General features: G+C 44.0%; 1 protein-coding gene across 2 annotated transcripts in view; it reads right to left on the reverse strand.

Annotated features, from left to right (window-relative positions):
* AMMECR1 (AMMECR nuclear protein 1) overlaps positions 1 to 15132 on the reverse strand; it is a 116883-nt gene that overhangs the window by 16590 nt on the left and 85161 nt on the right. For both annotated transcript variants that reach the window (XM_029067394.2, XM_029067393.2), the window contains one exon: positions 1903 to 2017. In XM_029067394.2, the coding sequence (XP_028923227.2) occupies positions 1903 to 2017 (115 nt within the window). The remainder of the gene's footprint in view (positions 1 to 1902; positions 2018 to 15132) is intronic.

A 15132-nucleotide genomic window follows, 5' to 3' on the forward strand; every position in this document is an offset into this window, starting at 1 on the left:
TTGGAACACCAAACTGCTAAAACTGGATAATCCAGTATCAGTGGCTGCCCCTTGTCACGTACGGTCGGTCACCCGAGCCTGGTCACACAACGGCTGTCATTTCAAGTGCACTTTTTCATCATCGACTCCTGGTGACAAACATCCTTAACTGTACATTTCACAATGTTGAACAAAACCATGGAATTTCTCCCTAACCACAGTCAGTCCAATGTCAGACAAAACTGAGCTGGCAGAAAGAGCAAAGACGGCAAACCAGGATGATCAGGGGAATGAATCAGCTTTGGCATGAAGACAGACTGAATAGACTAGGGCTTTTTGGTCTGGAAAGATGAAAGAGGAAGATGCCATCAACGAGAGTTTCAAAATGCTCAAGGGTGTGGAACAGGACGAACGAGGAACTGTTGTTCCTCAGGACTTGGAGGGACCCTGAAGTGGGGGAGGAGAAAACAAAAAAAGGGATTCACCGCTGCCCCGAAAGTCACAGTCATGGGATTCATTTCTACGAGAGTTGGCAGGCAGAAAAGGCCAACAGGTTCAGAAAGTGTCGGGATAAATTCACGGGGAGGGAAAGATTCGATGTGGCTTTTTAAAGGATTTGGGGGAGGAGGGAGGCAAAAAGCTAGGGTGTGACTATTAGAGGGAAAAATTTAGGGATGTTGAAGGTGAATCATCACACTCTTCCTCCAAACACCTTCTGTTGCCAGGCGGAGACAGAACCCCGGCTGACTCAGTGTGGCCCAGATTCAATCCTGGTAATGAATGACTGGTCCCCATCAGGCCGCTTCACCCCATCAAGTGGCCTCACCAAAAATAGCTCTAATTGTGGGGTGCCTGGAAGAAGAAGAGTGCTACGGGGGTCCGAAGACAGCAATGAGATCCATTCCAGAGAGTCCAAGGGCAGGAGGGAGGGAGGAGGGGAACCCCTGGAGATTCAAATAGTGCAAACGAAGGAACCGGGGAGGAGGGACATTTCCCTCCCAGAAGTCACATCGCTAAGCCTCAAGGCCCAGAAAAGGAGAAACGATAGAACAAAAAAATCGCACTAAGGATAGCCCTGGGGTCTGAGCTCTGGTTGGTCTTAAAACATGCTAACTATCCGAGTGAAAGACACTTGAATTCTGAAGAAAATCTGTCACACAGTCTGTTCTTAAAGAGGGGAAGACATACACCTATTAGATCAAATCATCTGCATGTTCGAAAAGGTTCTTGAATCTTTTGGACCAGGGCCGATCCTCTGTATTATAGTTTTTCAAATGAGCTTTAACAGTTCATCACCAATGGGTCACGAGGAGTTAAGAGACAGGGTCAATTTGGGTTTAGGGACTGTCTTGATGGCAGCTCCCAGGGCAAAGCCAACGGTGCTCAGTTTTTGAGGTCGAGGGCCTCCTGAAACGGGGAACGGTCCAAATCACCAGAAAAGGCCTTGTCATGAGAACGGAAAGCCAGTCTAGAATCGAGCCAATCTGTTGAGCACACTACGATTGACCCTTCTTGGCAAATTTGACACTGCTAAATGGCTACCTCGCTTCGGCGGAAGATTTGGAAACCACCGACATAGCCCTGTCCCGGCAGCACTCGAACATCTTAAGGCTAATTATTTAGCTGCTGGGGGATCTGAGCCTCTCAATCCTTTTCTCCACCAACAGACTCCTTTCCTCCCCACCCTTATGGTCACCCCAAAGCTTGTCAGCAGGAAGCCACAGGAAAACGCTGAGAAATAACATTGTGGTTTAGGAGTGGGGTAAAGTTTGGCAGGAGAGAAGGTTGAGGCTAACGATTAAAACGAGGCCTTGGATTTTTAACCATCAAAATAATCAAATGGTGGCCGAAAGATGATATCTTCTGGCCAGGGCTCTCTCTGGTTCCACCCTTTTCTAAGTGAAAAGATTTCTGAGGCCTTACCTCCCAATCCAAGTAATCGCAGACATCTTCGAAGTTAGTGAGCAGAGACACTGAGCAAAAGAGCCGTGGCAGTTCGTCCCTTGTCATCGGGGGGAAGCGGCTATCTTTAAGGGCACTGTGGAGACAAAACAGATTTTAAAAGTACCACTGCGTATGTCTCATGTTGAACATTTAAATGCAGAATTTATTCTAAAAAGACAAGAGATCATCAATTGTGAGGCGCCTGAGTGACTGCTAATGGTCACATGACTTTTGGGCCTAAGAGTAATATATGGACTTTTTAAAGTCATCTCTCCTCCCCTCCCTGCTTAAAGAGATTCTGCTTGCAGACTTCTTGGCTGGCCAACTCCGATGGCCTCTTTGATTGTAAATAGTGACAGATTAATTACATTTCCCGGGCAGTCACTTCCACGGATTTCCTCGTTAATGAGGAAATCAGATGATACTTGCTATGACATTATAGGGCACATTTGGGAGTTGGTCCAGTGGGACTAGCTTACTAGAACAAGGAAGGATTTCTGAATTCGTTTTGGGGGAAAAAAAATATATGTCATGCTAGGAAAACAGAGGTTCATGTGGTGCCAGCCAGTTGCAAGAGCAGAGCACAAAAAGAGTCTGGTGAAAGATTTAATTTGGATCTGTTCAAACAAAGGAAGTCAATTTGTTCAAACAAAGGAAGCTATTGACTCAAGTACACTAAGATCTCGGGAGAAAAACAAAACATTCATGCAGTTTACAAACATTTTAAGATGCATCTCAGAACTGGTAAACTTCACGAAGCTGGGGCTATCTTGGGAAACAGAAGAAGTAACACAGAACAATAAGCCTCTCTCTTCTGTGGTCCTGAAACTAGTGTCAAATTCTGGGGTGCGTGGTATAAAAGTCATAGGCTTTAGACCATAATCTTTCTTCCTGCCAGAATGGGAGAGTAACTTCAACTCTGTCTTTTTAATCTCCAAAAAGGCACTTTGGTAAACCCTAAACCAGACACACCCCTGAAATCTCATTACACAAAAGCTTCCAGCACCATTCATCTGTCACTGGGTAAGAATGATCCCAACTTCAGGCCTGGGTGGCAGAAACCTCAACATTGCTATAACAGACCCGGAATGACTAAACCCCAGGAATGACTGCCCCTGGAAATAGTTCTATATCCCTCCCTTCTTTGCTGACTTCCTCCTCATTTGCTCCACTTTTTGGATTCATTCATTCCCCACACCCATCTCTCACTTTCAAGAATTCACTGCAGGAGGAATGTTCATTCCATCCTGTGCACAACTACGCTGAAACTGTTTCTGCCGAGAGAGGGGCCAGGATCGACAAGGGAAAGGCTAGTAAGTAAAGGTACCTTATTCACTTGGCTATAATTGCCGCACTTTATCCATGATTTTGGAAACATTCAAGCAGAGGTGGGGCTGCAAGTGGGGTCAGATGAGAATTGGGTCTAGCAATAAGGGAAGGAGGAGAAAAAGGGAAAGAAGAAAAATAGGAGGAAGGGAGGGGACTAGGAAGGTAGAAGACACTTGAAACAACATCTCCTACTTGAACTGCACTCTCCCAGATGCTGCAAACCCCATGAACTACCATGTCCCTCACTCTGCTGTATTGGTCAGTTCTTCCCTCATCCAAGGCAGGCTTTAGAAAGGTATGACTCCTAGTCACCCACCATCCTGGTGCAAGCTGTTCTCACTGCATGCAGTTATGTGGCACGAAAAATAATTTTTTAATTTCCCCCTCAAAAAATGGGGTAAGGGCAATTATGGGGAGCAGACAATTCTGCAAGTAAATGCGGTAAAATTCCACACTCGGCAAACTATGGCTAACTTGAAATTTAGTGACTTTATTTACCAGCCTTTGGGGCCTGGGTTCATTTGCAAATTAACCATGTATTTTCATAATCATTTACCACAGAAAGGTGAGGAAAGAGAGAGAGCGGGAAGAAGAGTCTTCCACACAGGACAGAAGAACAAAGTGGGGACAAGGGGATTTCCATTTGTCCTTCCTAAACAAAGAACATCTTTAAGACAATATGCAATGTTATTCATTCATTCAATAGTATTTACTGAGCGCTTACAATATGCAAAACACTGTTACCAAGTGCTTGGGAGAGTACAATCATTCTCTTCCCACAAGTTTACAGTCTAGAGGAGGAGACAGACATTAATATAAATAAATACATTACAGGTAAGTAAATGTGACTGCATGTCAAACTCCAAAGGTTCTCTTGTCTCAAGCTACGATAGTGCTCAATCCCTTGTGGATTGAAAAAGAGCCCTAAATAATACCCAGTTAGGTAATACCAAAATTAAATTGAGCTGGCTTTATGGCAGGAGAATTAGAAAACAGGTCCATCATCAGGGAGATATTTCCCTTTTAGGCAAGGCCTTTCTTTTCAGCATACTCATTCCTGAGCCAAGGACTTTTCATTATACTAAACAGCACCAAAAAATCCTAATAGGTGAACAGCTCTCATTGTCATCATTGCAAGAGTAATGGGAAAAGATGACAGAAGGTCTCGTTCAGCATAGTTGTGTAACTCTGAAGGAAAGGGATGTTACCTTGGTTGTGACTATCAGAAGAACAGGGAGCAGAGATTAGGCAGAGCCAGAATACCTGACTTACAGTGAAACTCTTTCTACAGTTGTAAAAAGATTTTTAACAGACCCAATGGCTTTAGCTATGCATTTAATTAGCATCTAAAGGGCACATTCCACACCAGCACAGGACCTGCAAATGTGAATCACGAATCAAATGGAATGGGCTGCCTTCATTCAGCTAAGGAAATGGGAAACCCCTTTCTTATTTCCACTGCTGTCTAACCATAAGCTAGTCTATTCTCCAGTGCAAAGGATAGATGAGAAAGACCTGAATAAACAATTATATCCCAAATGGGTGCACTCCCAAGAATCTCCTTAACTCAGAAAAATTAAGATCCCAGCAACCCTCCATTTATGTTTCAAGTTAGGATGAATGGCACTAAATTTACACCATTTCAGCTTTACAAAACACCGGTTTCAACTTTACGACGCTGGTCTCCTTTATGGGGCACTGACTCTGGGGGTGGGATGGTGGTTGGGGAGGTGAGGATGATGGGTTGGACCGGCGGGAACCACAGAGGAACAGGGAACGAATTAAGAAGCCGTGAGGGTGGGAGAAATGGGGGAGAAAGTTTGAAGAGCAAAGAAGCGGGTCGGGGGAGAGCACGGGAGGCCAGAGACAGTGAGGTGGGCTACTTGATCACAGGCAGAGCCAACAGAGAATCGTCATAAGGTCACTTTACTTTCAGTGACGTAACAGTCGGCTGGCTACCTTGTCATGGACCCTCACAGGCTCAATATAAAATCATTCATGGGGCTATGATACCCATCTACTAGGGAGCAACTACGCATTCTCAATCATTTGGGTAACAAAATGCTTCACAAAATGCTATTGTGAAGCAGCATGGTCGAGTGGACAGAGAGCATGGGTCTGGGAGTCCTAAGGACCTGGGTTCTAATTCCGGCTCTGCCATCTGTCTGCCATGTGACCTTGAGCAAGTCACCTCACTTCTCTGTGCCTCAGCTTCCTAACCTATAAAATGGGGATCAAAATTGTGAGCCCCAGACGGGACAGCAACTGCACTCAACCTGATTAGCTTGTATCTATCCCAGTGCTTTGTACGCTGCCTGGCATATAGTAAGTGCTTAACAAATCAACTACCAATTAATAACATTGTTCCTATGGAGTGCCTGGACATTAAGGAAAAGGGCAAAAAACTTAAACTCTGCACTGGAATATGAAGAAGTTCAAGTAACGCTGGGTCTGGAAACTCTGGACAAGAGGTAGGTGAAAAGGAATCAGGCGTGAAATACTTCTAAACTCATTATAACAATACATTTGCATTTTAGCAGAGATTATTTGAAGTAATCAACCCCCTCACCTTGCCTGACCACCTCAATCATCTAACCAAAAAGATTCCAATTACCAGGCAATCAGTTTTCAGGATAAGTGGAGACTAATTAAAACTGACCAGCAAATCCTTCCTTGAACAGGCTGGAAAATAACCAGTTGAACACAAAGGCTGAGGCAAAAGCAATTTCTTTTTATGGGGGTCACTGTAACCTACGGTTTCCAAATCCAGCTGTTTAAAGGGCGCTTCTGCAGTGACTGCCAGGCCCTGCTCTTCAGTCCTGAGGCTTTTTATGGCGACTCTGAATCTTCAAGCCCCCTGGATGGGATACCTCACTGATTATTCCGTGAATAACCACTAAAGTGAAGAGATACATCTTTGAGAGAGACCTATGCTACTGGTTGTGCGGTTCTGCCACAACACGTTTTGGACCAAAGAGGAGAGGAGAATCAGAGAGAGCCCTTCGGAACATGGGCAACTGTGGGACATGAGGTGCGGAGCTGCGACTGAACGCCCGCGGGTCGCATCGATGCGTCCGGTAATGGGTGTTCTGGGGTTCCGCAATGACGCTGCCCCCGGACGACCGGACAACTGGGTCCCAAGTCTTAATGCCAGATTGAACGAGTTTCCCTTTCACATGGTGAGGTCCTGGCACACCAAACTCAGACAGTAGGGCTGAGGCAGTTTTCAATGTTCAGTGATGCCTTCAAATCAGTGTTTCCCCAGTAAACACCTAATAACATGGACAGAAGGAAGCAGCATGACCTAGTGGATAGAGCACGGGTTTGGGAGTCAGAAGGATTCCCAGCTCCACTACTTGTTTGCTGTGTGATCTTGGACAGGTCACTTAACTTCTCTCTTCCTCAGTTACCTCACCTGTAGAAAATGGGGATTAAGATGGCGAACCCCACAAGGGACATGGACTGTGTCCAACCTGATTAGCTTGTATCTTCCTCAGCGCTTAATACCGCACTGGGCACATAATAAGCCCTTAACAAATACCATAAAAAAGAAGACGAGCTTCCAAGCTAAGGGAGTTGGAAATGCAATCGTGTGACTGATTAGTAGGTAAGGAGAGAGGCTTACAAGATGGGAAATTATGAGAAGGGCTTCAAAATTTGCTTTGGCAGATGAACGACAATAAAATTGGAAGCTGTAGACAGAAAGTCTGCAATAAACAACGTGGTTAGTTTGTAAGTGCATAATAATACCTTATAGGAGTTCCAGAGTGGCTCTCCCTAAGAACTTTAAATGTTTTACTGACATCATTTAATGAGTCCCTCCACCAATCCTGAAGCACAGGTAGATCTTATGATCCTTTTACAGATGTGGAGCCTGGCCTGAAGATGAAGAGATTTGTGAAAGATCAGAAGCAGACTAGGGAATAATTAAAAAAAAATAATAATCACTTCAAACTCTTGAGGGCAGGGACTGCAGTGACTCATCAAGAGCTATCTTGGGCCCCTGTCTTATTGTTTATTGATTTTACCCACTGATGGATTCACTACCTTTTTTTCAAGAACCACCATTTCCTAAAACAGACTCGGAAACCTCGAAGCAAACGCCAAAAAATTCCCAAGTTCACAAAGGAGTTTTTGGGAATGGGGGTCATGAGGAGCAAGTTGGGATAGGCCAAGGATGGAAAGATGCTCTGATGATAAGAAATACCGATAACCACTGGAAGACCAGCAGAAGCAGCCTTGGTGTAAAAGTACAAAATGTGTCTAGGAAAACTTAATTGGGCACCAAAAGTGAATTGGCAGAGACCATCCGGGAATCACTGAGAACAGAATGGCTGTGCTGGCTGAGCCGGAAGGCTGGTGTTTAAAATCATTTTCCAGAGGAATGTACAAAATGCAAACTTGAGCCTTAAGTCTCTTCAGGCTACACAGTCCTTTACCCTAGTGATACAGAAAGGTGGATGTGAGAGGCCAAAAGTCGAGGTTTCCATATAAGAGGTCAAAATAATTTTAAATGACTAGCTTTTCTGGTCAGATCCTTTGCAAGAGGATATGGCTTACTTGCTAGGCAAAAGGATATCAATTTTATTTTACTTAAAGCAGAAAGAATTAATCCTGATGGAAGACTGGTTTAAAGATATCCCTCCCACTTAGATTATGGGATTGAATCATGATTACAATATGAGAATGTGTTATCTAAGACTATTAAACAGAAATGGATATCTAAGGGGATGGGTGTGACAAGAAAATTCCAGATTCATATCGCTCCAGCCCCATCACCAAGCACAAACATAGACATATACACACACACACCCCCCTACAAAAACTCACACTCAAAAATAAACAGGTGGAGAAGAAAAGTTTGCTTACTGGCAAATAAAGAAATAGTTGAGTAGAAATTTCTGTTTTATCTAAAACCGTAAAGTTCTGAGGCAGATGGACTGTAAAATACTTTAGATATAAAATACTAGTGATCTGTAATATTTAATTTCAAAATAGTATATCAAACTGATTTAAACCACTATTTCATATTATCATTATCCTTAGGTTGTGTCTACAAAATACATACAACACTGTTTAAACAAGAGTAACTGAATGGAGAACAAAACTCAGTCTTGAACACTGGAAGCAGGTGCACTAATTCACAATTTTATATTTAGTACAAAATTGGGTAAAACATAAAATGATTCCTCCTCTTAGGTTCTGGGGCTTTTAATTCTAATTCCTGCTGAAGTACTATGGAAGGGAAGTATGCTAGTTTGCAAAAGTAGAAAGAAAATAATAATGATAGTATTAGTTAAGCATTTCCTATGGGTCAAACACTGTGCTAAGTGCTGGGAAGCAATGGTACTTATTGACTGTTTACTGCGTGCCGAGCACTGTACTAAGCACTTGGGAGAGTACCGTAGACGTGACAAACATGATAGAGTTGATAGACACATTCCAATCGGAGCAGAAACAGCCCCTGTTCCAAAAATTTAAGGGGTCAGGAGAAAAGGCAATGATCTCCATTTCACAGATGAGGAAACTGAGGCAACAGAGCACTGAAGTGATTTGCGCAAGTTATCAGGGCAGGCAGGTGGCAGAGCTGGGATTAGAACCCAGGTCTCTTGACTCCCCATCCTGGGTTCTTTCCACCAGACCATGCTGGTTAACTACGTAGCTTAGTGGAAAGAGCACAGTCTTGGAAGTCAGGGGTTGTGGGTTCTAATCCCTGCTCCACCACTTATCTGCTGTGTGACTTAGGGCAAGTCACTTAACTTCTCTGAGCTTCAGTTACCTCACCTGTAAAATGGGGATGAAGACTGTGAGCCCCAAGTGGGACAACCTGATTACCTTGTATGTACCCCACCGCTTAGAACAATGCTTGGCACAGAGTAAGCACTTAACAACATACTATTATTATTACTGCTATTATCATTATTACTACATATCAGGCTTGTCACTCATCTCCCTGCCTGCAGCCTCTCTCTTCTAATTCATATTTCACTTTGCTAAAAAGAACATTTTTCTAAAATGTCACTCTGCACATGTCTCTTTACATCCCAGAAACCTTCAAAGGTTTCCCATTCCTCTCCATCTCAAGTAGGAACACCAGATCAGTGGTAGTCTATCGGCCATATCCCTCTTATTTATCCACCCTCTTCTTTCACTACCCTGCAGCTCCCACTCTTTGTTCCCCCCTAACTCACCTTCCCACGGTGCCTCATTCTGAATCTCGTGACTCTGACTCCTTGTTTGCGCTCTTCACCCCTGCTGAGGGCTCTATCTACCTTCTAAAATGCCAGACCACAGTGCTCCTTATCTTCAATTTTTTCAGTAATCCCCGCCCAGAAGGGTTTTCTCGATTAATTCATCTTTCTGCAATTAATTCTGTACCCATGGATTTACATGGTCTATTTAAGCAGTCATCTGTTCATCTCTCCATCTTCCCGTTTTTTTTCCTTTCAGTTGCAAATCACGCTGGGCCTCCCTCCCACATTGAGCACATGGAATATGCCTTTTACCTCTACGGTGTATTCGTCCAAGCGCTGAGCACACAGTACTCTGCAAACAGTAAATACTATCCATTTTGGGGAAATTCACTCTGCCTATAACCACTTTATCCTTTGGATAAAGATAGCATCTGTGGATATTAATCTTTATATCACTCCATGTCACCCCACTCCTCCAGAATCTCCAGTGGCTGCCCATACACTTTTGCACCAAAAAGAAACCACTGCCTTTAAAGCACTCCATCAGCTCAACCCCTCCTACCTTAACTCTTTTTTTCCTCCGGTATTTGTTCGGCATTTACTATGTGCCAGGCATACTTAGCTCTGGGGTACATGCAAGCTAATCATGTTAGAAACAGTCCACGTCCCACATGGGACTCAAAGTCTTAATTCCCATTTTATAGATGAGGTAACTGAGGCACAGAGAAGTTAAGTGATTTGCCCAGAGTCACCCGGCAGACAAGTGGCGGAACCAGGATTAGTACCCAGGTGCACCTGATTCCCAGGCCCATGATCTATCCACTAGGCCACACTGCTTTACATTTTTTCCTTCACTCCTCTACTACCAGCTTGTTCACTGTTCCCTGATCGTATCCATCTCGCAGCCGACCCCTTTCCCACATCCTCGCCCTGGCCTGGCACTTCCTCCCCCTCCATATATGCTAGAGCACCACCCTCCCCTCCTTCACAGCCACCAAAAACAACCATTTTACTATACTAACGCGAGGGAATCCACCTTTGAGAGAGACCTGGGTTACTAGTTGTGCAGTTCCGCCAGAACACGTTTTGGACTGAACAGCACAGGAGAATCTGAGAGAGCCCTTTGGATCATGAAGCTTTTCAGAACTTGGAGGTAAAAGTTGGAAAGTTTAAGAAGGGAGCTGGAAGAACCCAAAGGTGTTTTTTTTAAAGTAAAATATTTTCAGATTTGATGTTCTTTTTTCAATTTGGTATGGTGGGATAATAATTTGTATTACACTTCAATATCAGGGGCTGTACCCCTAAAAACACATTTAGCCATACAGATGTCTAAAGAAAAAAATTCTAGATGTGCAATTTGTGCAATAAAAGTTCCCTACTAAATGAGGCAATACTAAAAGCAGCATCATTTAAAATCAGGATACAGTCTCCTACAACTAAAAGGTGGAAAGTCTGGTTTTACTGGTTTTGACAAACGAATGAACTACACCAGTCAAGCCTTTAGAATTTCAGATGCAAAACAAGAGTATCCCCATAAAAACTCAAGGTACTGAATTAGAGAAAACATCCACATGACTCAACAAAGCACTCAGGACTGGGAGGAGGAGAATAAGCCAGCCTATGTAGCTCAAATACGTTATTTCAATCATTTCCCCAAGCTCTCTCCAGACTCATTTACACATGGGAAGATTGATTAGGAACACTTCAGTCTGTTACAAGAAGCTCCATTCAACTGAACCGGAAGGTGACTGTCTGTTTTGTAATTAGCACCTGTCCTAACTGGGATTGGGGTCTTAGAGAATTAAATTTCCCACATTTTTCAGTTTCTATTCTCCGGGACTAAATTAAGAATTTGGGGAGCAATAGCTCTTGTACAACTCCCAATCTTTTAGGGCCAGAGAGAAAAAAGGCCAAAATGCCCAAATGAAAATAAATTTTAAGAAGACATTTATGAATATACAAGAGTCCCTCCCTCTTTTGGATCTTCTATAAAAGTCTCGGGCAGATCCAATGCTTAACAGTAAACCAAATTTTAATGACGACTGCTGAATGAGAAGGATCCAAACTGAACTGCAGGAATGTGAACTTGATCGTAGGTCTGTTCTTAGTTGACAATCCTTAGCTGACATGTATTCCTATCAGAAGCCATCACTTATCAGCTAAGACATTTTCTGGCAGGAAGACATAAAAACCCAGTACCAAAGGGCTGGCCTGCTGAATGACCATCTATGATGGACAGCCGTAATAATACCAGTGGGGCACATACCGGTAGAAGTGATGAAAATTCATTTTTATTAGTTGTTACTACCACTGTCGGCTCTACCGGCTCCACTTCCTGTAGAGCATAATAATAATAATTGTCGGATTTACTAAGCGCTTACTATGTGCCAGGCACTGTACTAAGCTCCGGGGTGGACACAAGCAAATCGGTTGGACAGTCCCTGTCCTGCCTGGGGATCACAGTCTTAATACCTATTTACAGATGAGGGAACTGAGGCCCAGAGAAGTGACGTGACTTGCTCAAGGCCAAACAGCAGACATGTGGTGGAGCGGGGATTAGAACCCATGACCTTCTGACTCCCAGGCCCGGGCTCCATCCACTACACCACATTGCTACCCATAATGAGCGTGGCTGTCGCCACAAACCAAAGGAAAAACTTGGGGCACAAAATGGAGCCCCTCACTGGAAATGACGGAGAGTGTCAGTCCAGTGGAGAGGTCTCTGGGGCCAGGACCTGTGCAAAAGGAACTGATTCTAATACTAGAGGTTTGCACAGTGCCACTCACACTCTCTCTCTCATCTGTGCCAGGCATGTTCCCGCTGGGGCAATGGGACTAACGAATGAGGAGGTGGGTCAGGAGTCACTCTGGTGCAGCCCAGGGGTCACAGCCTAATGCTGAGAGTTAACGTGACAGACAGGCCGGTAGGCAGTTGCCAGGGTAGGCATCTTGGTAGCCACCTTGGTATTCTCCAACCACAGTGGCCAGCTATTTCTCAGGATTTCTGATGAATCTGCCCACTGCATGAGATGCCTATGTGGTTCCTGAGTTGGAAACTGCACTACTAATGGTAAATCAACCAATGGGAATAAAAATAATAATAATGTCGGTATTTGTTTAGCGCTTACTAAGTGCCGAGCACTGTTCTAAGTGCTGGGGTAGATACAGGGCAATCAGGTTGCCCCACGTGAGGCTCACAGTCTACATTTTACAGATGAGGTAGCTGAGGCACCGAGAAGTTAAGTGACTTGCCCAAAGTCACACAGCTGACAGGTGGCGGAGCCGGGGTTAGAACCCATGATATCTGACTCTAAGCCCACGCTCTTTCCACTGAGCCACGCCACTTCTCTGGTATTTCCTGAGAGCTTAGTTTGCGCAGAGCACTGTACTCCACTGCAGGCATTCCTCTCCTTCTGGATGCTTTCCCCTCCTCCCACCCACTAGACGGAATGTGTTAAAGCGTTTACTATGTGCCGAGCACTGTGGTAAGCCCTGGGGTAGATAGAAAGTACTCAGATGGGTCACGGTACCTGACTGATGTGGGGGCTTGTGCCTCTTATGGGAAAGGCTCCTGGTTATGCAATCGAATCTGAACACGAAGGACAACTGCAAGTATAGAAACTGCATGATAAAAAACCTGATTTTGTAGGACGATGGAAGAAAACTATCAGCTCAACAAACTATCCACCTGTAAGTATCTTGATAGAATTCCTCTAGGATTGCAGAGGAGAGCAGTATATTGAATACCCACTGTGTGCCAGGCACTCTACTAACCATTTAGAAAGCGTAAAACAAGTCCCCTGCCCACAGAAGTTCACACTTCAATGGGGCCGAGTGGCCATTTTAATGGGGGAAGGCAGCTAGGAAGGTGTCACAAGTGGACTGGTCCAAAAACAATGATCGCACAAGAAAATAAAGGAAGATATCTGTGCTCAAGTAGTACTGATCACGTGCCTATTTATATGAAAAGGCACCTGGTTCTTGAGTTACCTGCGGTGATAATTGTGATATTCGCTATGCACTTACTACGGGCCAAGCACTGTACAAAGGAGCGCTCCGCATGGAGTAGGCACTTAGTAAATAACATTATTAAATTAATATAATTTCTAGTGGAGGCTGAGGAAATCCTGTTCAAGGAGCCTTTGGTAAGAGAGACTGGAAGGCTGGTGAGAATCTTCTTGTTGAGCTAGGGAGAAACCCAGGTGTGAGGAAGCAGAAGGTGATCCAGAAAGTTGCCTAAAAGAGGGCTAGCAACCCACAGTAATGATAGTAGTAATAAAATATTTTTTAAGGATTAACTCTGCACTGCACTATGTGCTGGGGTAGATAAAAAATCATTAGGTTCAACACAGTCCCTGTCCCACATGGGTTTCACAACCTAAGTGAGAGGACAGCAAGTACTGAAGATCCATTTTATAGACTGAGAAACTGAGGCACAAAGCAGCTCAGTGATTTGCCCAAGATCGCAGGGCAGGCCAAGTGACAGTGCCTGGATTAAAACCCAGGTCCTCGGACTTCCACGGATGGGGTCTTTCCAGTAGGCCACACTGCTTCTTGAGTGAGTCTCTTAGCTAGACGTTGCCTTTCCTTCCTGGCTGTTTTGCAGAATGGTTAGAAACTCCTGATGCGTGGACAGGAATTTATGATTACCAAGCAAGGCATGCATTATACTCATTTGGAAAATGATAAGCTTGTTTTCAAAATAGTTTTTGTGTGTCTGCGTGTCAAGTACACCAGAACCTCCATTTTCCAAATCTTGATCATTCTGGGTTCAACGGCTCTTGGTCCAGTATTTGTTTTTGAGGAAACAAGCAGCCCCGGGCCCTTGAGCAAGATCAGTTCGATTGGGAGCTTCCTTCCATACAGCAGAATGGATTTCTCTAGCAGTCGAACAAGAAATATTCCCCATGGCTCTGGGACAGCAGTGAGGAAGTCCGTGTCACCTTTGTGAGAACCTTCAAGTCTCCTCAACTACTTCGGGAACTCAAAGACTCTAGCCGTTGGATTTCAGAAAACGGTCAGATAGTTAAAAGACCTCTTAAATGCCTTTCTAGATTATCAGGATTATCGACTGCCTAAAATATGCTCAAACCTAAGCAGTTCAAATACTTGAGGCCCTTCAGAATTGGGAGACTTGGGAAGGCTTTTTTTTTTTTTTAACATGTAAGACAAATTCTCTCAGCGGTTACAGATCATTTCTATGGAATATACAGTGAAAAGACCTGTGTTCGACAAATGAGTCTACAAAACTTTGATTCCCAACTACCCTAACAAATGCAATTCCATCTTTCACTCACACTCCTCTTTCCCAAAAGGTTTTGGCTGATTTGAGAGAGACAGCTTGGCCTAGTGGAAAAAGCACAGGCCTACTCAAGAGACCTGGGTTCTAATTCCAACTCCTCCGCTTGTCTGCTCTATGACCATGGGCAAGTTACTTTGCTTCTTGGTGCCTCAGTTTCCCTATCTGTAAAAATGGGGGTAAGATACCTGCTTTCCTTTCTCCCTCAGTCTGTGAGTCTTATGTGGTATTGGGATATATTTTCCCAGAACTCAGTACAGTGCTTGGCACATAGTCAACACCTACTAAATACCACAAAAATAAAATACAATTCTGGGAAGAACAAAGTACGATACAAAAATACATTTATATTCAAGGAGCAATTAACAATTATCCCAAATTAACTGT

The sequence above is a fragment of the Ornithorhynchus anatinus genome, chromosome 6 (genome assembly GCF_004115215.2).
Source record: "Ornithorhynchus anatinus isolate Pmale09 chromosome 6, mOrnAna1.pri.v4, whole genome shotgun sequence".
Taxonomy (NCBI): Eukaryota; Metazoa; Chordata; class Mammalia; order Monotremata; family Ornithorhynchidae; genus Ornithorhynchus; species Ornithorhynchus anatinus.